General features: G+C 30.5%; 1 protein-coding gene across 1 annotated transcript in view; it reads left to right on the top strand.

The window, feature by feature from the left end:
- The first annotated feature begins 494 nt into the window (after positions 1–494).
- Positions 495–12,910, top strand: part of LOC129953805 (pair-rule protein odd-paired) — a 170,844-nt gene continuing 158,428 nt past the window's right edge. The window contains exon 1 of the mRNA XM_056067269.1: positions 495–1,942. Coding sequence (XP_055923244.1) covers positions 889–1,942 — 1,054 coding nt within the window. The 5' untranslated portion in view covers positions 495–888. The remainder of the gene's footprint in view (positions 1,943–12,910) is intronic.

A 12,910-nucleotide genomic window follows, 5' to 3' on the forward strand; every position in this document is an offset into this window, starting at 1 on the left:
GTTTCAAGGAATAACAGAATTGGTTTAAATGACACACATGCGCTGAATCTCTGGCCCTTGTTGAATACTTAGTTTCGCCTACTTACGTAAAACCATTAACAGAAGTACAAATTTCAACCACCCTGTTCTCACTCTTTCATTACTACCTATTTCATTCACAAGAAATACGATTCACATATGACGACAAACCACGTGCCACGCCTTTGTAGTTAAAACAAGCATTCAACACGGATATCAATATAGCTTGTTACCTTTTCCATTGGTTGTTATATTAATGGACAAATACTTCTTGGATATGAATTTTAAAATAAACCAATCAAACAACAGAATGAAATTTACAGCACAATATACCGTTCCTGTTCTTTCGTCTTCTCTATCTGTCGCTTTACAAACCTGGGTGCTTTGATATATACATTTGAAACACCATATATATTCAGGCTAGGGTTGGCAATTTAGCATTAGAAACACGTAGCAATTTTATAAATAGTGATTTTCTTACTTTTCAGTCCTGCTGAGATGCTCGCGTGAAGCGTTCGGAGATTTGTTATACATTTATTTGTTAAATCCATTGTGGAGGGCTGAGTAGATACATTATTCTATTCAACGGTTCAAAATTATAATTATGTATTTAGAACAAGTGTAACCTATACCAATAGTGCAAATAGTGTTTATTGAAATAAAAGATGTCTGCCTTCGTATTCTGTTTATACAATTAAAATCCATCTAGGTTTTATTATAGAAGGCCCCTCCACCTATGTACCCACTTAAAGTTTTTATTAAAGTGTAGTTTACAAGCCAAGAAAATTGTGAATTTAACTTGTGAAACTTGTGAAATATAGAAAAAGAAGTGCAACGTTATTTATTTAAATTTGTTTCTATCTCTTATTTATGTATATATCTTATTACGTGTACATTAAGTACTTGAACATGAATGCATTCACGGACACAACACCTTCACAGCATCATCTCGCTTCATATGGCCTAAGAATGTCACCTACATCATCTTCCAACCAGCAGCATAACTTACATATGGAAGGAATACTTCGGCAACATCAAGGACATGGTCCTCATCAACAATTCTCGCAACCTTCACATCAACTAGAACCAGATACACCTGGTATGCACCAGGTATCGAGTACAGATATGGTTTCTTCTTTCACTTCCTACCAAAACTCTGGGTACAGCCATATGAACCATCTTAATGGACAACTTGGTTCATATTCTCCGCATGAATTTGTTCTAAGGCGTGAAAATAATTATATCAACTTAGCTACAGGCAGCGTGCAAGGGTGTAGTAAATCAAACGAATCTATGTTTTTTTCCACAATGTCATCAATTCATCCACATCATAATCATGGGATGCATGAAAATGGAAATCCATCCTTTGGCAGTAGTCCTTTTCACTCAGCCACCCACCACCAACATCACCATATGAGAATGGGTATAACGCCCGCAACTGATTATTCGAATCCGTACCATTCACATCATTCACACCGTCATACGAACTTCTCATCAGTGCACCACCATCATTCCCACCTTCCTATGCAAATGAATTCTGTAGGAGCTGGAGCATTTCTAAGATATATGCGACATCAGCCAACTTCCGTATCAGAAGTAAAACATGAAATGCAATGTCTCTGGTTGAATCCAGACCAAGCATCAAATGTAAATGGTAGAAATACTTGCAACAAAATATTCAGCTCTATGCACGATATTGTTACTCACCTTACTGTAGAACATGTTGGTGGACCCGAGTGTACAACACATGCCTGTTCTTGGATCGGTTGTAGTCGCAATGGGCGTCCATTCAAGGCCAAATACAAGTTGGTAAACCATATTCGAGTACATACTGGTGAAAAACCATTTGCCTGTCCTTTCACTGGCTGTGGAAAAGTATTCGCTCGCAGTGAAAATCTCAAAATACACAAGCGAACGCATACTGGTAAGTATAAGTTATTGCTTTATTACACCTTCCAAACTAAAATAACCTTACTTAAGCAAAAAAAATATCCATCGTAAATCTTTATTACTGTTTCCAAATATTTGTCTCTAAAAAAAAAACAGGTAGTTAGACAACGTACCGTATACGAGTAGGTAAAGTAGCAAAATATTGTTTGAGCTTGTTGATGTGTATGTTCATCTATTTTTAATTAGCTTTATATGAATATAATCTATCTATACATTTAGTACTCGTGTGATTTCTAAAGTTGAGAGGGAGAAAAAATATGAACAGTATTTCCAGAATACCTGTATACACCTTTTTACTTATTTTCCATAGAATTCTCTAAAAGGTCGATGCATTCGTACCTAATGATAAAATAACTGTTATTTTTCGCACGTGTTGCAGCGATTCTTTTTCTTTTAATATAAATTATTTCGGAATATTTTCATGCCATTTTGCAGATGTTTTAACTTTTATTTAATCAAGGACAATTCGAATTTGGTTTTGGGTTCGCTCATTTTTTGTATGCCTTACCTACTTAGAACTTATACACATAATAAGTAATTCTTTTTAGTTAAAATACCTACTTGCATTGGTGACATATCCCTTTTGTACATATGTATTTCACTGTTTGTTCGTCATTATGCTAAGTGCTAGCATTGTATTCATGTGAACAAGCTTCGAAAAAATTAAAATGTATGTAATTTGAGAATAGTTTTTATTTAATCATAAAACAGTAAATAATAAACCGTCTTCTCTGTAGAATAAAAACAAACATATCAATGGTAGGGAATTAATGTTGGGAACAGCTTACATATAATAAAAACAATCTTAACTCATACCCAACTTGCTCGTTCCAGCCTTTTTTGCACGATACACTAATTACCCTGTATAAAGCCGCCCGCCTGGGATAAGGGATCAGATTAGTAAAAAATTATCACCAGAAATGCTGAAGCGAATTCGTATTAGTTGAACATTTCAGTATAATACAAGGAAGTGGGAGGCAAGCAAAATAATGTTTGGAATTATCCAGCCCTTTGGCATATCTTCAACAAGATTTGATGGAGGATTTTGAACATACAGGAATAGCATTTCTAGCAGTAAGATTAATCCGTCTACGTAAGTGTTTCAAACCTTTAGGGTAGATAACTTAGCCTATTATGGATCCAAACTAAATGACTTCTCGTTCCCATTTAATATTCAAGCCGGCTTATTCAAAAAATCTCTGGTGTTAATTTCTTTTAATTTAAGTTAAGAAACGCTTAGACATTAAGAACTGTTAGTACCTATACTGTATAGTTTAATTAATTTGAACACTATACAGAAAAATGTGTCTTGGTAAGAAGAATTTTGTTGTCCTTATTGTAAGACAAATTTAAAGTCTTTTTAATTTTCTATACTATTTTATTATACTATAGAAAACTATTTTGACCATTTTTTCTTTTATTAATATAATAAACCAAGTTTCCGATGATTAACAAAAACAAATATTCATCAAAATTATTGCTCAGCGCATCTAGGAAATTAAGATGAGCTCTAAATATTTTCGTATTTCTTTATCTGTCAAAAAGACGACTTTTTCCACTTTTCAATAATTTTAATAACGTCCCAATCGGCAGAACAGTAAACGACAGCTTTCCTTGGGTATGAATATGTACGCTTCAAATATCTGATACGTTCGCGACCTCACCGTGCAGACCATCAAATTAATACACCACTATTCTTAAAGACACATTAAGAATGTTGTTAACTATTTAAGATGAACGTTACCCCTTATTACAATGAAATAATTATTTACGAAGACGGAAACGTTAAAGCAGGTATACAAATTTGCTAGTTTGTAATTTGAAGGGGATGGGCTTTGAACACAATTGATCAAAATGTTCGTACAGTTATTGTAACGCAAAAATCAGTACAAAACAATTAAATTTAAATTTTATTATTTTTTTCATTCAAGTTTGTATCAAATGCGTACATATATAACAACGAGTTTAGCAAATAACATGTGGCAGTTAAACTTTTTAATAGGGTAGGTAGGGCGGATAGCTTAAAATCTCCTTATAATAATGTTCATTATTTAGAATTATAAATACTATAATATTTTATTTGGCACTAATCAGTGCACAACGTTTTTGGTTAACCTGTCTTTCTCTAACACAAATAACTTCGAGGGTTTTCCTTCACGTGGGCATGCAACATATAGATTCCCATGAGAAAAACATGGATTTTCCGAATTTTAACCACAAATAAAAATTGTTTGGCGTTGAAACTTAATTATAGCAATGGCAAAAGCTTAACGAATTGTAACCTTCTGAATTGTAGGGTAGAATCTGACGATAATATTGGAGTACGTGGCAACAGGTCCACTTTTCCTTTAAACTTTCCAAGAAAATGGTTTCTTCTAGAATATTTCCGGTGTACCTTTTGATGACCAAACGTGTGCCGTTGAATAATTGAGGTGGATTAAAATTACCCAGGAAAATAATAGGCGAACCATTTCAGGTATATCTAGTGAATTTAAAAACTTAGTTGGAAAATGTACACTCCTTTTTATTACAAAACTGTATCGATTGATTCGAAAGATATAAGATCGCCTGGGAACAACTGTTACATATATCTTTAAGTTAATTTCGTCAACATGAACATTTTTAGCTGCCAAAATAGCCCGATAACTAAATCAGTTATGACTCCAGTAATTACTCTGTATATCCGTATAAAAATACTATGAATAAATTCGTGGAAATCTTAACTGATTCAGTTGGAAAACTAAAATTTACTGTATTTCGTTTCCAAAACAACATAAATTTAATTCATACTTTGGCCTCCGCAACATGTGGTGGTTATGCTACTAAATTGTAGCTTATATGAAACGTTTGGAAGTTTTTGACATAGCGCAATCTATTATATAATTGCTCAATCCAGCCAACAGATATTTCCATCTGTTAGAATCGTTTCGTTTGGAGGAATCAGATTAATGTGACTCTGAAATGATAGACAAATAATTTGCAATAAAATCATATTTCGATCATAAATTGAGATGTCAGCTTCCTATCGTTTAAGTTGGATCAAACTGCACTAAGTGTAAAAATTTCATTAAAATCGGTTAAGTAGAACATCGTGACATGTAATTTGTGTATACATATTAATATAACACAGTTGTGTTGATTTTGGTTTTAAATTATTCAGGTTAAAAAAAATCAAAATTATGTTTTTTACTTAGATTAATCATTCTGGGCCACAGAATAATGGAAATTTCGGTTCATATATGGGTTAGCTTTTTGTCCATATTTGTGCGAATAGTTTTTGTTCTGAAAATGAAATGAAAAAACGTAATATAGCTTTTAACACAACAAGTAGACAAATGTAAGTAGTTATTTTAATTAAAATTCAAATTTAAGAAATTGTTTTCAAAAAGGATTATTATGAGACAATTTATCATTATAGTACCAACTTTATTGTTAGTAGAGACTTATTTAAGCTTGATTTCTATATTTCAAATAGATTTTCAAACGAATTTGTACTTCACATCAATGTTTTTCATTGGTTTATGATAACGTGATTCTTCAGCTATCTAGATGCAAGCTTGATTGGCTGCAAAAATGGTTGTTGATAAATTGCAAGGATATCAAATTAATTTTAAAGGACAACACAAACATTTTTATTCAGAAAAGAAACCATTTTCTCGATGATAAACCATTTTCATTTCAGATTTTCCCTGTATGTACATTGGTATTTAAAAATGAGTTTTGCATACATTAAGGGTTCATCAGCTTTGAAACCTACTGAAATAATTTGTAGATGCAAACAAATCTGACCGAGTTGTTTCAGTATAGGTAGCATATGTTAAGCATCTAATAAGGGTTCTGTATGGTTGACTAGATAAATTATTGCCATCAACATTCTGCAAGTGTTTTGCAGTTATTTATATCGAATTTCTTCAAAATATTCTTTAAGTAATGTGATTGGTTTAATTGAATTGAACTGTCATATTAATATCTCTTAATAGAAATTCCCAGAAACGAGTTGATTCTAAACACATCCGTCTGCCAATTTAGTTTAAAATACATTCACTATTTTTGTCTTGTTGCTTACCAAATTATCTACGTACCTATACTATTTTCATACATGATGTATATAAACTTTGATCTGATTTACAAGAAATAAATCCAATTTTTAGAATTAATTAAAGTGCACGTCCTTGACGTTTGCTTCAACCGATATAGTGATTTGTTAAATTTGCAAACCATGGATTTATCTTTCACTGAACCCTCTGGTTGTGTCATGTAGATGTGTTCCCTTAAGCCTCCATTTATAGAAAGTGAATATGTGTTATTGAAATCAAAACCTCTTTTTTTCACGAAAAAATCTGGATTTATACTTAAATGTCGATTATACCATTTGATAAATGTATAATTGAATTTATAATCCCATAGTTTTGACCAGTAGGTAACTCACACAAACACCAAGTACAAATCTTCAACAACGAAGAATATTCTTCATAATTAGCCTTTTCCCATTTTGGTCAATTAACACGCTTCCTTGCATCATTCATCGTGACCGAATAATTTTCTACAAATGCCTCAGTTGAAAGTTTGCGCACATTCATATCAATCTGGTTTATATTTCTCACGATCACTGCGACGCAACTAATTGTTGTTACCAGTGCCATTTTTATCATTATCCATTCAAACGAGGGCTTTTCGTTGAATTGATAGCTGGATGAACAATGCACATCCAGCTTTTCTAATGCTTTTCAACACATGCGCTACATCAAATTGAAGAAATTATTCATTTAATTCATTTTCAACATTTTTTCTATGATATTTTCCAATTGGGAATCGGCAATACATTGTACTCAAATGGATTGGCATTTCTTCTCTCCAGATTTTAACGACTCCTTAGCCTTGATACTATTGACATCAGCTGAAACATCCTCTAACAACAATTGCAATGTTTGCTAGAAACTACTCCAAACTGTTTATTCCAGCTAATTTTGAATTCAGTATTTCCATTTGGAAGCCATCAAATGGCTTGAGCTTTTAAACATTATTTTCCATTATTTTATTTATAAAAAAACACCGTTTCATTGCGCCCAACTCAATAAATGTTTTGAGTGCGATTTTTATTTAAATAAACTCTTCGTTTCATATAACTTTTGGGCCCATATCTTGTTTGAAAAAAATAAGAATGACAAATAAGAACTAAAGAAAACTTCTATTTGTAATACAAATTATATTTTTTAACAAATGATGTGTCAAAACAAAAACAATTTTTGTGCAGACTCTGCCATTTGCATTTTTGTATTAATTTTCCATGTTTCCGTCCTCGAGCGCCAAACATGTCTTAAAATCAGGAAAATCGCGATAATTTCCCGCTTAATTCGCTTATTTTTTTCAACGAAGAAGAAAAAAGAAAAAAAAATAGTATTTTGTGTGTTAGGCGTTAGTATGGACGTATATTTTTTCAGATAAGTAGGTTACCATAAAAAGCAAAAACAAGCTACGATGCGAACTCGATTGATAACTTTCCATCCAATCAGTCGATTTGTCTAAGCCCTCAACAAGGCATTAATACAAATATCTTGAGTGACATAACATAACAAAGCTAATGGCTTAAAAATTAACAATTTGATAGATATTTAGCAATTTACTATGGGAGAGCAACCTTTTAAACGTTTCTTTTCGTTTTACCAACTAGTAAATTGCCATTTATAAAAGAAAGACCATCCAAACATGTCTAAAAGCTACAGTTCGCAAAAATAAACAAAACAAATTCACTTTAACGGACCTATTAATTATTGGAATTCCTTATTGTTGACTAGACCATTTCATCCACTGCTCTTATAAGAATAATTGAGCCGTTTATTTTGAAAGTGGCATAAGTCACTTTTGTTTTAAGTCGAGATATTTAAGATATTTGTTATACCGTTAAGTGCGAATACTTACCTCGAAGAAATCTCAATAGTTCTCAACTTATTGAGTGCAAATTTTTTAAAAATGAAAACATACCGTTCAATTGTATTTTGGTGTTGCCTTTAACTCGATTTTTTTTTTGAAAAAGTGACTTATGCCACTTTCAAAATAAACGGCTCAAATGTACAGATGCATATGGATTTAGCAAATTCCTAAAAGTTAAAGTACACTTTTAGTGAATTTAACTTTAGCAAATTGTTAAGAGATAATAAGATGGTAAAATCGTTTCAATTTAGGTACATACATAATCTTTTAAGCTTAGAAAATTGCTAAAAATGGCTTCAACATTTTACTACACCGTTTTAAATTTTTCTCCAATATCTTTTTTTATAGTCTTTGAGAAGAAAACCATTTGTTTTCATTTTTTTAGCGATTTTGAAGGTTTTCGTTTTTTGTAAAAAAAAGTTGTAATTAAAGGTTGTAAATAAAGGTTTTAATGTAATAAATTTTCCACTCGAATATTGTGGCAAAGATTAAGGATATTGTCTTTAAACAATTTTTTTTTCAGTTTTACCTTTTTGCCCACTTTTTCAATTCGACAATTCGAAACGATAACAATAACTTCCTATGGAAACTTTAAAATTAGAAAACAACGGCAAAATCTATATTATTTTTGAGGAAAGTATAAACAATTACATTTATTTTTAAGTCAAGTATATGTTTAGTCTTTTTCGAAACAGAAACACCCGTTCCCTTAAATCCGGAAGTTCCAACTTTGCACTTGGGTTATATAAAAACTAATCAAGTGTAGCAATTTTGAACTCCAGATTTAAATCATATATGACACTACGATGGAAGAAAAGTCGAAAAAAGTGGTCCCTCGATATTGTTCGTCTGTTAGTCTGTTCTCACCCCAATAGCCTAAACCATTTGGTCGGTTGATTTCAAAGTTGAGAGTTAAAGTTCAAAGCAGTTTTGCGTTAGGTGGTTTTTTCTGTTTTTTACAAACTGCATAACAAAACTTGTTTAAAGAAAAAACTGAAAAAATTTGTATATTAAAAATAAATTAAAAAAAAAACGATTTTCGAAAAAATAAAAAATTGAATCAATTTGTTTTTAGTATTGTAATTGTATCCAAGCTTTGAAGACAAACTCATTTTAAAGGTACATTCTGAAACAAAAAAAAACTTGTAATCAGAAGCTTTAGAAAAATAAGAACAGTTTCCTGCGACCCAGTCGTGCATTGTATTTATGATGGTTATGAAGTTGTTTATATAAATAATCCAGGTTTTCGATTTAAGGTCTGAATGCAACATGGAAAATAATCGACAGAATCGCAAAAATTGTTAGTTTTTTTTTCGGACATTTCCGATGTTAACCCTAATTTGCTAGTTTCTTCACCATAAATTAATCAGAGTTATGGTTGACAAATTGATTTTTTTTGTTAATTAAGAATTAATTCGTCGATTAATTAATTTATTTCTCTTTAACTAGTGTATAATACGATTGTATTCAACTTAGTTCTTCTTTGGGATAAAAATACCAATAAGCGAAAATCGTGACATTTTCGCGGGTACAAGCGCATTTCTTTAACACATAATATTGTTTTCATTTACAAACAATGAAGTTATATAATGTTAGAAATTATGTTATAAAATTGACGACAAAATCGAGCAAGATGAAAATAATTCCATGAATACAAATTTAAAAAAAAAAATTAAATTATAAAAAAAAGAAAAAACAAACGTATGGTACCAAAAGTAAATGTATTTACCTATTTTTCTGTAAATATAGGCGGGACAATTTAATTTGGTTCATTTGAATGTATACATATCGAAAGATGGAGAGTGGAGTTTAAAAAAATGTTTTAATTAATTTTTTTGTTTACCCAAAAAACCCCCAAATATCTCAGAAACCAATAAAACTTCAATTAAATTTTGGAGTTTAAATTATAACATGATACAAAATTATTTTTATTAAAAAAAAAAATTAAACAAAATGTTTGTCACCTCTAATATTTTAATAGCCAAAAACCATATTACTTTCAGGATAATCTTATGCGAAAAAGAATAACATTTTTGATGTCTAGTTAAATCTTAAGAAAAATCGACGCAGCGGCTTTCTTATAAAAAATAAAAACTTAAGAAAAAATAATAATGGTCTAAAACTAATTTATTTTGTACAAAATATTATTTTAACATTTTTGCTGGCATTTTTAGAAAAATACGGCCTACAGTTTTCTTTTTCTTCGAAACTGATATTGAAAATAAAATTATTCCATTCTTTGCAATATTTTAAGATTATGTTATTAGAAAAATCAAATCGGTGCTTTGTTTTATACAAAATAAAAACTTTCAAAAAATGCCGCTAAAATTGAAAAAATTAATTTCCATTTGTAATTTAAGTTTTAGAAAGATCGACTCATGGCCACGGGTAAAAAGTTATCACTGTGAATTGCGCAGTGGAGGGTCTATCACCCCAAGTTTAGGAAGGAATTTTATTAAAATTGGCTTATGATCCTAAGAACAGCGGCAACACTTATAGTTATAAATTATACATTTTTCAAAAACCAGAACTGTATAATTTATAATAATTTTCTTTAGTACTAAATATATGTTTGTATGAAATAACAAGTACACCCACCCCCTAGCTTATAGTGAGCCCAAGCAGGAGCATATATGTAAATGTTCAAATATACCATTGTGATCTTAATGCAGTTAATGCTGTTATTTGGTATTTATTATTTATGTACGCGCAAAGATTTCTTTCTCCGAGTATAATATTTTTTCCTTTTTTTTTTGTTTTTTAACTTCCCATAGGAATGTAATTGTAATGAGTCCGATTTGTCGAATTGAACATTTTGACATTTCTCGACGTTACTAGAGTGGAAACAAAAGATTTTTGTAGAGATGCCCGTGCGTGCGTGTGTAGTGTGTACGACGTACGTATGTTCGTACGTCCATACGGCAGTGCGTTCGCGAAGTTCTTTTTGTCGTCCACAGCTCAAGAGCCAGTAAAGATATTGACTTCAAATAAATTTTGTTATACAGGTAATAATAGCAGTTTAAAAAAAAGGTGAATATTTTTATTTACCCAAAATATCTTCCGAACCAATAACGCTATAGACTTGAATTCAATTTTATATTATGTCTTATGACGTAATACGAAACGTGCATATTTTTAGGGAAAAATTCCAACTAACGTTTTGTTTTATAAATCAAAAAAAGTGAAAAAACATTTGTCACTCCGAATATCTTACGAACAAAAAATTATGTTATCTTCAAAATAATTGTGTGCAATAAATAATTGACATCTGGTGAAATTTTGAGAAAAATCGAATAAAATTCGTAATCATTGATTTTCGACTCAAATATCCTTTCAAAAATGTGAGATATGAAGTCAATATCAATTAATTCTTTCTTTATAAAAAAATCTATTTTCAACATTCAGTAAAATTTTAAGAAAAATGGAATTGACTTTGGTGTTTTAAAAAAAATACTAAAACCTTGTATAAATATACTTTCGACATATATATCTTTTCGGTTCTAGATAGGGCATGAAAAATAAATAGAAGATGTTAACTTAAAATTAGTTTCATTCATCCAATTTGAATTTGTTTGTATAAGAAATTAAATTTTTCAAGAAATGCTACTTAAATTGGTAAAACTTATCTTTCGCCTAAAAACCTCGTTTACAAAAATAGATTTTGAAAAAAGTGGGAAGTAAGTTCGGTTCTATAAACGATGAAAAAAATAAAATATATGTATTAATTTCATTTAATGAAGTACTGTATGCTACTCTTGTAAATACTGTTTCTTCACTAAGTCTTTTTAATTTCAAAATAGTTTCAAATATAATTTATCAGCTCATTTTTAATAAGAATACATGGTGTGGTTGTCAAACAAAGATCCAAAGCGCGTCGCGGTATAAATATAATATTAAAAAAAGTTTTGAAATTTATTGTTTTAAAATAAAACAAAATAATAAAAATTTAATATTCGTTTTATTTTTCGTTTTCTAAATTAATTTAATAAGAAAATTGTTGACGAGGTATATTATAAGAATATGATTTTGGATGCATAAAATAAGAACATTTAAGCATGGAAGAAAAACTTGGTACTTAGTTAATGGAAAAATACGAAACTCGTTTGTACAAAGAAGGCGATATGTTAACGAATACAGCAAGTATAAAAAATAAATAAATTCCTTGGAGAACAACTCTCAACCATTCCTGTGTGTGAGTAATTGCAGGGATGGAGGGGACCTACAGTTTATATGCTGAATCCGAACGGCTTATTTGAGAAAACACTTTTTCATGACAAGAAATACTCTTGGAGGATTTGTCAATTCGTCGCAAGAGATAGTACCCGTGAATAAAAACTCTACTTGGCACAGACTGGGATCGAACCTAAGACCTCTCGCATGACAGTCCAACGCACTTTTTCTTTTAATTCATTTTTATTTACTCAATCTTAAACCTAGCCTAAAGCTAGACAAAAATTCATAAAACTAGCCTAATCAAACAAAACTTACAAATTACTTACTGGTCCTATATGGACACTCTAAGTTAAACTACAACACTTAATACTAATGCTGTTCGGCCCTAAGATCTATTTTACTTTAATTTAAATTTTATTTATTTTTGTATTTATTAGATAATTTGAAAAAAAAACTAATATTCAGATTCTTTTTTATTTTTACTTAAAACTACTTAAAATAAGGTCTTTAATATAAAACTTAAAGCTAACTTAAACTGTCTCTCCCACCTATAAACTACTTAAAACTAAAACAACCACTAAAGCAAATCTAACTATCTAACATTTGTATTTTTCATATTTTGTTGCCTTTTTTTTTTGAATGTAAATTTTTTTGTTCCATGTTTTTTTTTTTTTTAATTTTTTATTAACCCTAAATCTATAAAACAAGTACGTAAGCCGGCCAAGGCTTAAAACCCCATCCCAACTACCCACTATCAAGTTACCTCTGGGATTACTATGTTGATTTCCCCAATCTTCATGTTTTGCGTTCAAATCACCGGCCAAGATGAAATAGTTTT

This window comes from Eupeodes corollae, chromosome 1 (assembly GCF_945859685.1).
Source record: "Eupeodes corollae chromosome 1, idEupCoro1.1, whole genome shotgun sequence".
NCBI lineage: Eukaryota > Metazoa > Arthropoda > Insecta > Diptera > Syrphidae > Eupeodes > Eupeodes corollae.